Source organism: Ambystoma mexicanum, chromosome 11, assembly GCF_040938575.1.
Source record: "Ambystoma mexicanum isolate Mex_15411 chromosome 11, UKY_AmexF1_1, whole genome shotgun sequence".
In the NCBI taxonomy this organism is placed as follows: Eukaryota; Metazoa; Chordata; class Amphibia; order Caudata; family Ambystomatidae; genus Ambystoma; species Ambystoma mexicanum.
In genome coordinates this window covers 425,357,493-425,369,605 of record NC_090934.1, presented here as the reverse complement: position 1 = coordinate 425,369,605, position 12,113 = coordinate 425,357,493, and the positions used below count along the sequence as shown (strand labels likewise).

General features: G+C 50.9%; 1 protein-coding gene across 7 annotated transcripts in view; it reads right to left on the bottom strand.

The window, feature by feature from the left end:
• Window positions 1–12,113, bottom strand: part of PHF21A (PHD finger protein 21A) — a 2,009,174-nt gene that overhangs the window by 821,788 nt on the left and 1,175,273 nt on the right. For all 7 annotated transcript variants that reach the window (XM_069623242.1, XM_069623245.1, XM_069623243.1 and 4 more), the window contains exon 11: window positions 276–327. In XM_069623242.1, the coding sequence (XP_069479343.1) occupies window positions 276–327 (52 nt within the window). The remainder of the gene's footprint in view (window positions 1–275; window positions 328–12,113) is intronic.

Here is a 12,113-nt window from a genome sequence, read left to right as displayed (position 1 = left end):
TCTGCTTATAGTCTAAAGTATGATGCAACACATTAAAAATTATCCAAAGCAGGAATCAGAATGGCGCCCAGATCTTAAGCACGCAGCAGCATATAGACTAAGTTCCTAAGCAGGTGTTTGCACAAGGCAAGTGAGCTCAAAGAAGGCTAAAGTAATGGGCAGAATGATTTAAAGTGGAAGACAACACAGGAATAAAAATGGAGTTATAACAGGTCCAACAGTTTAAAGTGGTCCTAAAGATGATAAAGAGTATTACCACTGATCACAGTGCTTACCTTCTAGGTGGTCATGCGTCACCAGGCCCAGCGATACCATGAAGGCAAGTTTCTGGACAAAGAAAGAAAACACATCTTTTCATTTAATAATGGTTATAAATGGTGCATGGGAAAAATACCTACAGTACAACCAGGGGATTTTATGGATTCCTACCAACCACTATGACAAATGCCTAAGTGGCAAAAGGTGGAAGAGTATGATCAGTTGTGTACTAAGTGTGTGGCTTGCTAATGTAAAGTGAATATAAATTGACTGATTAGTAATGGGATGTTCTTCTATGGCACAAACATACACCACAGCAGCTTCAGGGCACTGCAAAAGCAAGAACACAAATGTAAACACCAGCTGATAAGTCTCTTTACAGACGCATCTTTCTGCCACCACTTACATCTCTCTACGGGCCCATACAACAGGGGGTTTGGAAAGCAGGGCTAGCGAATTGTTGTTTTACTATTTCTTAGTATGAAGCAGTGTGCAAGATTACTATAATTTCATTGTAGTTGTATTGCCAAAGAGCAACATAGCCTTTGGTGGCATGTGGTTGTCACCTTTTACAAAGAAAACAAACCAAGGCCCCAATAGTGACTCCACTGAGTGTGCACTATATGAAAGAAGGAACAAGTTACTTACCTGTAACTGTTGTTCTCCAGCATGTGTCTGGCATAGATTCACATGCTCATGAATATTCCCTGTTGTCAGACTGTGAAATTCCGGCAAAAGAAAAAAACGTTTCATTTTCATTTATAAACTGTCTTTATCCTCTAAACCAATCACTGAGTTCTGGGTCATACTGCCCCGAGCCAATGACTGCCCTCTCCCTAAGCCCGTCCTCTGGTAGCCATCTTCAGATTTGGCAGCACGTAAAGTGGCATTAGGACCAAGAGAAGAGCCGCAGAGGGGCAGGCAGGAGGGTGTGCATGTGAATCCAAGCCAGACCTATGCTTGACAACAGTTACAGGTAAGTAACTTGTTCCTTCTCCAGCATGGGGTCTGGCATGGATTCACATGCTCATGAATAAAGAATACACAACAGTACATAATTACACAACAACGGGAGGTAGCAAGGCTCAACAGAAGCAATCTCTTAACTCCTCACCAGGTTCACCTTCAAGCGAAAAGTTTGCGCAGTACTGCTTGGCAAACTCTGGGCACCTCCCTAGAATCCCCGTTGACGCAGTAGTATTTCGTGAAGGTGTGCATCGACCTCCATGTAGCATCCCTGCAAATGTCCAGCAGGGGCACACCAGAGAGGAACGCCATAGTCGCAGCGATCGCTCTGGTAGATTGGGATCTCGGACTGCCAGGCAGCGGTCGGCTTTGCCAAATGGTGACAATGAGTGATGCAGCCGAGAGCCACCTGGAAATGGAAGCCTTGGACAGGGCCTTCCTATGGTTCACAGGACCAAAGTTCACAATGTTAGGCAGAAACCTGTGCAGTTCCCTTAGGGACCACTGCAAAAGATTTAAGACTACAGGTGTTTGACAGTAAACCCACTTGGTAGCAGTCTGTACCACACAGATTCACTTGGTAGCTGTGGCTGAGCAGTCAGACTTCCCTCAAGAATAGTTAGGCAGTATATAGAGCATACACAATAGGTACAGAGATACAGTAGCACAATCAAACACTGACCAGAGCTTTGGTGTAAAAGTATATATTTATTTAAAGACACACTTGTAAATTACACTAGCATAAAGAGGAAAGTACATTCAGCACACAGCCACTATTATATATATATACAACCCTAATTATTATTAGACAAGTCTTAGTGAGAAACACCACTTATTTTCAGACAGAGGTGAGTGCTTAACATAAGATGGCACTAATAAGTTATTAAAAAGGGAGGGAAAAAGGCAGAGTTACGGAAGCACACATTTCAATACTTTTAAAAGAACCACAGTAAGGCAGGATAGGCAGAGTTCCACTAGAGAGCAAGGAAGGCAATTGCAAGGCCCACTCTTGGAGAGAGCAAGCAGAAGGGGTCCAGGTTCACACAGTGGGGTTATGGCCAAAGAGTCTTGTAGATAGTTCGCACACAAAGGATGAAATTAAAGTCAAGAAAAGTTAGCTAGGTTGTCCCAGGCCAGCCCAGGTTAGAAAGTCGAGGCTTTACGTCACCCCGAACGATCTGTCGCAAGGGAAGCCAGGCGGGACACAGTACCTTAAGTGTGAAGGAAGCTCCAGCGGTGGCAGTTGTTCCTGGCAGCGGGTTCAAGTTGGGGTTTCGTCCAGAGGAAGAAGAGGTCTCGCCGTGGAGGAAAGATGAAGGTCGTTCCACTGGCAGGGAAGAAACCAGCCGTGGAGTTCTTTCGGTTAAAAGGTACTACCCCTTCTCTTCGCGGTAGTGGTAAGCTGTGGTATTCCGGTTGCCGGGGTGCTTGGCACGGGCATGGTGGCCACGAGATGCTCCAGGAAGGTGAAAAGAAGGTGAAACTGGTTATCCCCACCAGTCAAAGGAAGAAGACTCTCCGGACTGGAGAGCTCCTCTGTCGTCGGGAAAAGTGGTGAGACGGTTCAGCAGGGCTCCACCGGTGGGGTCGTCGTTGCAGGTCGGCTCAGCTTCTCCCTCCTCGGATTCTTAGGTCCTGTGGCGACTTCTGAAGTTCCAATCCCCAAAGCCCTGCTTTTATGCAGCAAACCCCCATTCATTCAGCCTAGCTGTCAAACATGCTAAGTGGTGAGCCGGCCGGCTCACCACTTGGGCCAATCACATAAGAGTGCGACTTGAGTTGCCAAGGCAACTCAGTCCAGGGTGCCTAAACCCCCTCCCACACCCCCTGTGGTACCCAGACAGAGTGGCACCACTTTTGGAGGCTTCTGTGGAGAAGCCCGCCAAAAAGTGGAACAAAGGGCTCGATTTGGGTTGGAGTCACATAAGAACACAAACACCATTTTAGAATCGAGTTCTGGCAAAAAATACCAACCGGTGAATTAATATTAAATAAATAAACCGGCGGTATGTTCGAGGCTATAAGAATTAAATAATTAAAGTTAGTAGCCTCGAACAATGGGAAAATCCCATAGAGATATATTCGCGGTTGAATATAAAAAGTAGTATCCACTGCCATCAGCCAAAACTCGATCAGGGGGGATGGAGATGTGCCCCCTCGAACTACAGACCCCGGGGCAATCAAATTGCCCCGACCAGTACGTCCACAATATGATGGTTTGTACTGGTTTCTGTTCATAATTTGGGACTAGCAAAGCCAATGGTGACTTTACATGCCCTGGGAAACAGTAGTCAGTCCCAGGGTATGGAGTCTATGTTGGGGGGTTGCTACGACACCCCTGGGTTACGGCACGGAGGGTGCTGTGTAACCCACATCAAAAACACATGAGACCCTATGGAGTAAAAGACCCCATAGCCCATAAAACACATGTAAAGATAAAGGAACGCCTCAAATCATGTCTAAAAGTGGGAGTAAAAGTGTCTCTCTCTCAGCAGGAGAAAAAAATAAACCCCAGAAATCCAGCAAAGCTGCTGGGGGACTCACTAGGTTTGGGAAATTAGCCTTTACAGAGAATTCTCCCTAACACACAAAAAGCTCAGAAGTTTCCGGAAACACTTTGTGCGAGCCACATAAAACTTCAGCGCTCGAGCCATATCCAGCGAGTGCAAATGCTTCCGATTAGCTATTCTGTCCAATGAACAAGTTACTTTCTTACCTGGTAACGCTCTTTCTATGGGATGGTCCGACGACGTATTCCATATCTATGACATGTAATCACCACAGCTGTGCTGCTTCGGAAACCTTTTTCGGCGTCTGCGTCCTGCGTCGATGCGCTGTCATCGAGGACGACGTCCGACGTCATCCGATGTGATAAGTAGGACGCACTACGCCCGTAGCCTCAGTTGTAGTTTTTTCCCCCAGAACGTGTGACATTAGACAACTGCCAGTCAGACACAAAGCCTTGCGGCACGTAAGCTGCAATCGCAAAAGAAATTCTGCAGCGGGGAAGGCAGGGAGGGAGCGATATGGAATACGTCGTCGGACCATCCCATCGAAAGAACGTTACTAGGTAAGAAAGTAACTTGTTCTTCGAGGGGATTGGGTCCTCCGACGTATTCCCTATCTATGACAGACTCCCAAAGCAGTACCAGAGCAAGGAGGAGGGAAAGAATTTAGAATCAAAATTTAGAGTTGCCAATCAAATAGCAGAGCAAAGGGCCGCCTTGCCAAAGGCCAGATCCTGTCCTCGGATGGAATCGAGGGAATAGTGACGTACAAATGTATGTAATGAAGCCCAGTTGGCTGCATCACAGATGTTGCGAATAGGAACACCCCTCTGCAGGGCATTAGATGCAGCCATACCCCTGGTAGAATGGGCCCGCAAGCCAGCCGGCGGGTCCTTACCCGCCAATCGGTAACACTCCGAGATGGCCAAAATAATCCAGCGAGACAAAGTCTGTTTCGTCACAGCCTGTCCCAAACACTTTCCAGCGTAACCAATAAAGAGTTGATCATCCACTCTGACCCGGGACATGCGTGAAACTTAAAAGCTTAAAGCTCTCCTAGGATAAAGCCTATGGAGCCTCTCCTCTTCCTTACCAGGATGAGGAGAAGGATAGAATGCCGGAAGAACAACCTTCTGGGCCAAATGAAATTCCGAAATCACCTTCGGAAGAAAAAAAGGACGGACTCTAAGGACAACCCTGTCCTTGTGAAATACAGTGAAGGGTGGCTTAACTGAAAGTGCCTGTAACTCACTCACTCTGCGAGCGGAAGTAACTGCAACTAAAAACAGTTTTCAGAGTTAACAGCCTCAAAGGGCAAGAATGTAAAGGCTCAAACGGAGCACCCATAAGAAACTTAAGAACAAGGTTTAAATCCCAACCGGGCACCAGGAAAGGTGACGGAGGGAACACATTAGTGAGCCCTTTCAGAAACTGTGAAATTAAAGGGCTTTTAAAGTAGGAACACTCTTCATACGAGCGCTTAAAGATGGACAGCGCCGTCAGGTAACCTTTAATGGTACCCTCTTGCAAGCCCCTGTGGGCCAAAGAAAGTAAAAAGGACAGAACCATGGGGATGTCACATGCCAAATGATCCACATTCTGAACTCTGCACCAGTCGCAGAACTTACGCCAATGGTACAGAGACTTTGTTGCTGGCCGTCGGGCCGAGAGCAACACCTCCATCACGTCTTCAGGGAGGTCCCAATCCTAATACCTCAACCTTTCAGAAGCCAAGCGTGAAGGTTGAGGGATCTGACCTCTGGATGGAGAACCTGACCCCCCTCCCGTGAGAGCAGATCGTCTCGGTAGGGAAGACGACGTGGAGGGCAGATGGACAAGTCGAGAAGGTCCGGGTACCACGTCCTCCGAGCCCACGCCGGAGCAATGAGGATCATCCAGGAACCGAACTTCCGTAACCTCCGCAGCACTTGCGGGATGACGGGGACTGGAGGAAACGCATACAGCAGCGTGAATGACCACTCCACCACGAACGCGTCTCCTAAGGCTCCTTTTGGAGGAAATTCCCGCAAGCAGAACCTCTCGCACTTCCGGTTGACACTGGAGGCGAAGAGATCCACTTGAGGGGTCCCCCAAAGGGCGAAGATCTCCAGGAGAATCTCCTGAGCCAACTCCCACTCGTGAGAGATCGTGCTCTGCCTGCTCAGAGCATCCGCCGTCACGTTTTAGTCTCCGGCCAGATGAACTGCCGAGACCGAAACTTCCTGCTGGATGGCCCAGAACTCGAGCTGCATCGCCTCCCTGCACAGAGGAAGTGACCCTGCCCCCCCCCTTTTTGTTGAGGTAGTGCATGGCCACTGTGTTGTCCATCAGGATCAGGACATTCTTTCCTCGCACAGTCGGCAGAAAAGCCTTCAGGGCTAGCCTGACGGCCCTCAGCTCCAACAGATTGATATGGAGGTCTGGACTCCGACGGAGACCAACGACCACTGACTGTCGGCTCGTTGGCATGAGCTCCCCATCCCGTGAGGGATGCATCCGTCACGATCGTCACCTCCGGCAAGGGAAGCCAAAATGTAGCCCCCTTCATCAAGTTTCCTTCGACGGCCCACCACAGAAGGTCCTGGGCGACCGAGGGCGGCACCTGAACCGGGTCCGACATCCTGCCGGAGGACTGCGACCACTGCATCTTGAGTGCCCACTGCAAAGATCTCATCCGCAGGCGAGCCTCTGGCACCAGAAGAATGCAGGATGCCATGAGGCCGAGCAACCTCAAGAACTCGAACGCTGTGAGCGTCTGGGCATGCTGAAACTTGTGCACCATCTGCTGAATGTGAAGAGCCCTCACCTGGGGAGGAAAACACTGCCCCGGGAAGTGTCGAGCACTGCTCCGATGTACTGGAGCCGCTGTGTTGGCATCAAATGGGACTTCTTTAAATTGAGGGAGAAGCCCAGCCTGTGAAGGGAGTGGCAGGTGACGGACAGATGATCCAGGACTTGCTCGGGAGAGCTCCCCCTGATCAACCAATCGTCCAGGTAGGGGTAGACGTGAATCCCCCTGGCCTGAGATGCGCTGCCACCACCACCATGAGCTTGGTGAAAACCCTCGGGGCGGAGGTCAATCCGAACGACAGGACCCGAAACTGAAAGTGCGAGTCGCCAACCGCAAACCTCAGGCACTTCTTGTGCTTGGGATGGACCGGCACATGGAAGTAAGCATCCTTGAGGTCGAGAGACACCAACCAGTCCTGAAGCTGAAGGACCTGGAGGACTTGAGAGTAACCATCTTGAACTTGTCCTTCCTGAGGAGTTTGATCAAACCGCGCAAGTCCATGATGGGTCTCAATGCCCCGTCTTTCTTCGAAATCAAAAAATAAGGGGAATACCATCCCTTGTTCCTCTCTGCTACAGGCACCAGTTCTATGGCACCCTTCTCCAGCAGGGCTTAAATTTCCTGCGCAAGGAGCGGATCCGGACTCTTCAAAGAGAGGTTCCCTGGTGGATTGTCGTGAGGCCTCTGCCGAAAGGTAAGACAGTAGCCGTGGGTTATGATCTCCAGAACCCACACATCTGAAGTAATGGCACGCCACTCTACAAGATGCTGCGACAGCCTTCCCCCAACCGGCGAACCATGGGACATGGCCTCATGACTGAGTGGTAGAGGCTGCGGCGTTACCTGAGGGCAAAGAGGCAACTACCCGAGCGGCCTTGGCACCACGGGTACCCTGTCGTCCACCTCTGGCAATCCTGCGTTGGCCTCTTTGACTGCCAGCTCCTCTCGCTTCACTGAATGACGAGTAATAGCGAAAGGAACCACCCCTTCATTGCTGTCCCCTAGGACGAAAAGGCGGAGGTTGGCGAACTGCAGCGCCCAACGACTTCGCTGCAGCTTTGGAGGTCTGCAACCTCTCAAGGCTCTCCTCAGCCTTGCTGCCAAAAAGGTGGTCACCGTCAAAGGGCATGTTGAGGAGCCGGGACTGCACTTCAGGAGCAAACCCCGACTTCCGCAACCACGCAAACCTGCGTATCACGGTGCTCGCCGCCAAGGACCTGCTGACGCATTCAGCTATGTCCAAACCCGACTGAACGGACTCACACATGGCATCCTTACCATACTAGACCATAGCAAGGAAACCATCCCGTTCGTCCCCTTCGGGAATATGTTCAGCCGCTAACGCAACACAGTTCCACAGAGTGTGTGTGAAACGAGACAAGGCACAAATGGAGTTTACCCCCTGAAGTGCCATACCACCAGAAGAAAACACTTTCTTCGCCCAGCCATCAAAACGTTTGTCGTCCCTATCAGGAGGGATGGTAGGGTACGACGCCTGCTTCGCAGGGGCTGTGGCCGCCTGCACCACCAAACTATCCGGAGTGGGGTGCCTGGTCAAGTATCAGGGGCCGCTACTGGCTGGATGGTATTTTCACGACAAGGACCTGCCCACCGCCGGGAGACTCTCCGGAGCAGTCCAAGCCGCCGCCACCCTTCTCTGTAGAGCCATATGAAACGGCAGTACCGGGTCAGTTGGGGGACCAATATCAAGGATGTCCGTGAGATCATCCTGCACAAACCCTGGAGGAGCAGACCAACCTAAGTACTCGGAAACCCTAGCCATAAGGCGCCGGTACGAGGAATCGGCATGAGAGCCAGGCTCAGGCCTACAAAACTCCACTTCCGGAGAGGTGTCCAGTCCACTGGCATCATGCAGTGACTGCCTCAAATCGTGAAACTGACTATGGCCCGAAACCATTTCATCATGAACCTGACTAGGAACCAGGCCATCAGAATCCTGAATACACCTCCGAAATATATTCCAGGTGGTGAAAAGAAGGCACCCGAGAGTGCTTGCTCTTAACCAGAGCCTTTTTAGGGGTTTCCCCCGTGCCACCTCCAACACCCTGGCCCCGAAAGGCGTCGAGTGAATCGTCGCCGAGAGAACAGGCATCTGCGTCGAGTAAATCAGCGTCGACGTCAGATGCAGCGCCGCCAGCATAGACGGCGTCGACACAGTCCTCGAAGCCGGAGCTCCGAGCGTGTCCCTCGATGACCTGACCGTCGACGGCTTCGACGACTTCCTCTGAGCCGGAGCCTCGAGAAAGCCTGTCGACGCCCTCGACTCCTCAGGCGTCGATGTCTTCCTCGAAGACACCACAGGTGCACACGGTCTCGAACGCGTCGAGGACCGGGACCTGGAACGGGTACGTCGAGAACAAGTCACCTTGTCCGAACGGGACCTCTCCCGTGACTCGTGCCGACCACTCTTGCGAGCGGTGTCTCTCGACCTCTCACGGCCTACCCCACTCGGGGGCACGGACGGCTTAGTACCCTGCGACTCGAGAATCGCCAGCATTTTCTTCCCGAAGGAAGCCCATTCCTCCGGCGTTGCACGGCTGGTGGGGTAAGTGACATGCCGGGCAGAGTCCTCCGAAGAGGACCTGGAAGACGACCGCTGTCGGCGCTTCCGAGAATGCCTCGAAGAGGCCGAGGAGTGGCGAGACCGACTCCTAGAAGGAGACCCACGAGACTTCCGACGAGGAGAGTCGCCTCTCGAATCATCTGTCGAAAGCCCCGGAGACTTCGACTTCCAGGGCTTGGACACCCGACCTACCGACAACTTCTTCTTACGTTCTCGTAAGGCTTTGGACGTATGCGACTGGCAGTCGATACAGTCATCCGTGTCGTGGGCCTCCCCGAGGCACCAGAGGCAGGCGTCGTGCGAGTCCGTCACCGACATCTTGGACCCACACTCCCCGCAGTTCTTGAAGCCCGGACGCTGAACCGAGAAGAACAGAACTCCAAAGAGTCGAGGCGTTAACCGAGATTCACGAAGGGAAACATTCACGGAAAAAACGGAACTGAGGCTACGGGCGTAGCGCGTCCTACTTATCACATCGGATGACGTCGGAGGAGGTCCTCGACGACGGCGCATCGACGCAGGAAAAAGTTTCCGAAGCAGCACAGCTGTGGTGATTACATGTCATAGATATGGAATACGTCGGAGGACCCAATCCCCTCGAAACTGTGTTTCTGTACATTGAATTGGCCCTGTATCCTTGCACTCATCTCCTCCACTAGGTGGTAGACATACCTCCTTAAATCAAGGGGAGTGCAATGGCAATCTGTTGAAATTGAGCCCCTCCATGATTCTGCCATATTAGAATCAGGGGGAATTCCTGCAGTATTTTGTGTTTGGCATTCCTCTTGACTGGTTCATTAGGAATTGGCTCTCATCTCTGATCATGCACTTCTGACCGCTTGCTGTATAGCGCAATAGCATAGCCATCACCCATTCATGGTTCTGCCGAATGTTTGGCTCTGTAGCCTGGCCCAGAATCTAGTCTACTGTGCGCAAAGCACTTGTACACACAAACCTTGTTCAAATTAGGCGATGCGTGGTTCTCCCTCGTCAGCAGTTTATATGTACATGTGTAGATAAGAGTTCTGACCACAGCTTTGTAGAGGAGGAATATGTGATCCTGTTTAAATTAACCAACATTCGGAGGAATGGTGGAGGTTCAGGGATCCACATTAACTACTTCCAGTGTTCGTATCACAGAGTAGGGGTTGCCTCCTGGCCCCCAAAGGTTTCCCAGTTGCAAGTGGGGCCATTATGAATATTAGATCACAGACACAGTACACCTCACACAGACATCTCCTGGAACTATGATTGCACACCCCACTAGAGGGACCAAAACTAGATTCTTAAAGTACCAACCCTCTGCAACCGCAAAGTCTGGGCTTCCAGGACATCATCCAGCAACCTGGTTGTTATTTTGGGAATCCTACTTTCAGTCCGTCGCTGGTTGTGTTTACTTGAGGTTTCCACTGCAGTCTTTCTCCAAGTAAGTTCCGCCCTGATTACAACCTTCACTTTGACAGAATTTGGCATTATTTCTGCAATCCTACGATCCGTGTGCCCTGGTCATCGAGCATGGATACCACCTGCTAGGGTCTTCCATCATCTGTTAGGAAGGCGGCAGCCCTGCCGCCCCCCACCTGGCGATTTAAAGTAAACAAGATGCATTCGAGGCACTATGATGAGCTAGGGGGACGGGGGGCAGCGAAGGGGCTGACTTCCTGTTCAGCAGGACCGTATGCCAATATAATCAGTCAGTGTATTCATATGGTGTGGCACAAGGCACGGGCGGCATCGCTATTTTGCGTAGATATTAATTATAAGAAGAGAAGTCTTGCGCGGTAAAGGTGGCATTGCATGCCCTATGCCCAGATCTATGAGTCAACAGGAATCTCCAGTCATGCCCGAGCTCTCATGAGTACAGGTCGCACCCCCAACCACCACGCTATTGATTAATTTGTTCTTAAATTGTTGCGAAGATGTGACTTTCACCCAAAAGGAATGTGCCTGACAAGGCCGCGATCAAAGGCCGGTGCCTGGTGTGCACGTTATCTCACTTTGGCCAAAGCCTGACACGGCCCATTCTTGAGTGACCACGAGTTATAGCCCATATAACTGACGGAAACCTAAGATCCGCTAATTCCATGACACCAGGTGCCCTTTCACCATCAACCCCAAAGTAACAAGCCCTGAAATGTTCAAATAGGATGGACAGGGTGTGTTGTTGAAGCGACAATCATGCAATTTCTATTGCAAGGTGCTGGGAAGGATAAATTATAGTTAAAAATGAGGGCGGAGACCTAGGGACCAGATGGCTCGGACTGAGTGAGTGAAGTGTGTGTGAAGGTTAGAGTGCCCTGGAACCTCCCATGTGTCCGTCTTGAGGCCTGCCAAGAACACCGTATGAGTGATAATCAAGTTGCATAGTAGGAGTAAAATGTATTTGTTGGCCGACCTTCAACGCGAGAAGATGAGCCCCACAGCGCCCAAGTGATGGAAGACGGACGGAAAGGGCTGGGACCAATAAACCGTCATCCCATATGGATAAAGGCAGCAACTGTATGGGGTCCATCCAATCAGCCGCACTGGTTGTCACGGTATGTATTGCGTCACTTATGACAATGTTTTGCTTTAAGTGTTTCTGCTTGTACCTCTCTTTGGTAGAACGTTCTTCGAAGCAGAGTTCTTTGCTGTCATCTGAGCATGAGATCCAACTTGTTATCCTTACAAGATCGACTTGGGCCTTTCTTCTCTAGTGGGTTGTATAATCTCTGGTCTGAGTGTTTAGGGGCTTGCTTTCAATTGGTGACCCTGACGTCATCACAGCGCCCCGTACCTGCAGAGGCTTCCAGGCCGCTTCTCCAGAAGGAGCCGTGCCCACTTACAGCGACCGCCCGAAAAAACATGTGATCGAGTGGTTTAGTAGGAGCCATTTTAAGAAAAGTCCTCTGCTCCTTGAAACGGGCGCGGCTCCAGGGACAGTGCAGGCTGGTGTTGGAATCCCGTGACGGAGGAGTTTGGGTGAGCACGCACATGTGAGCAGACTCTTAAGTAGGCAACAGATGCA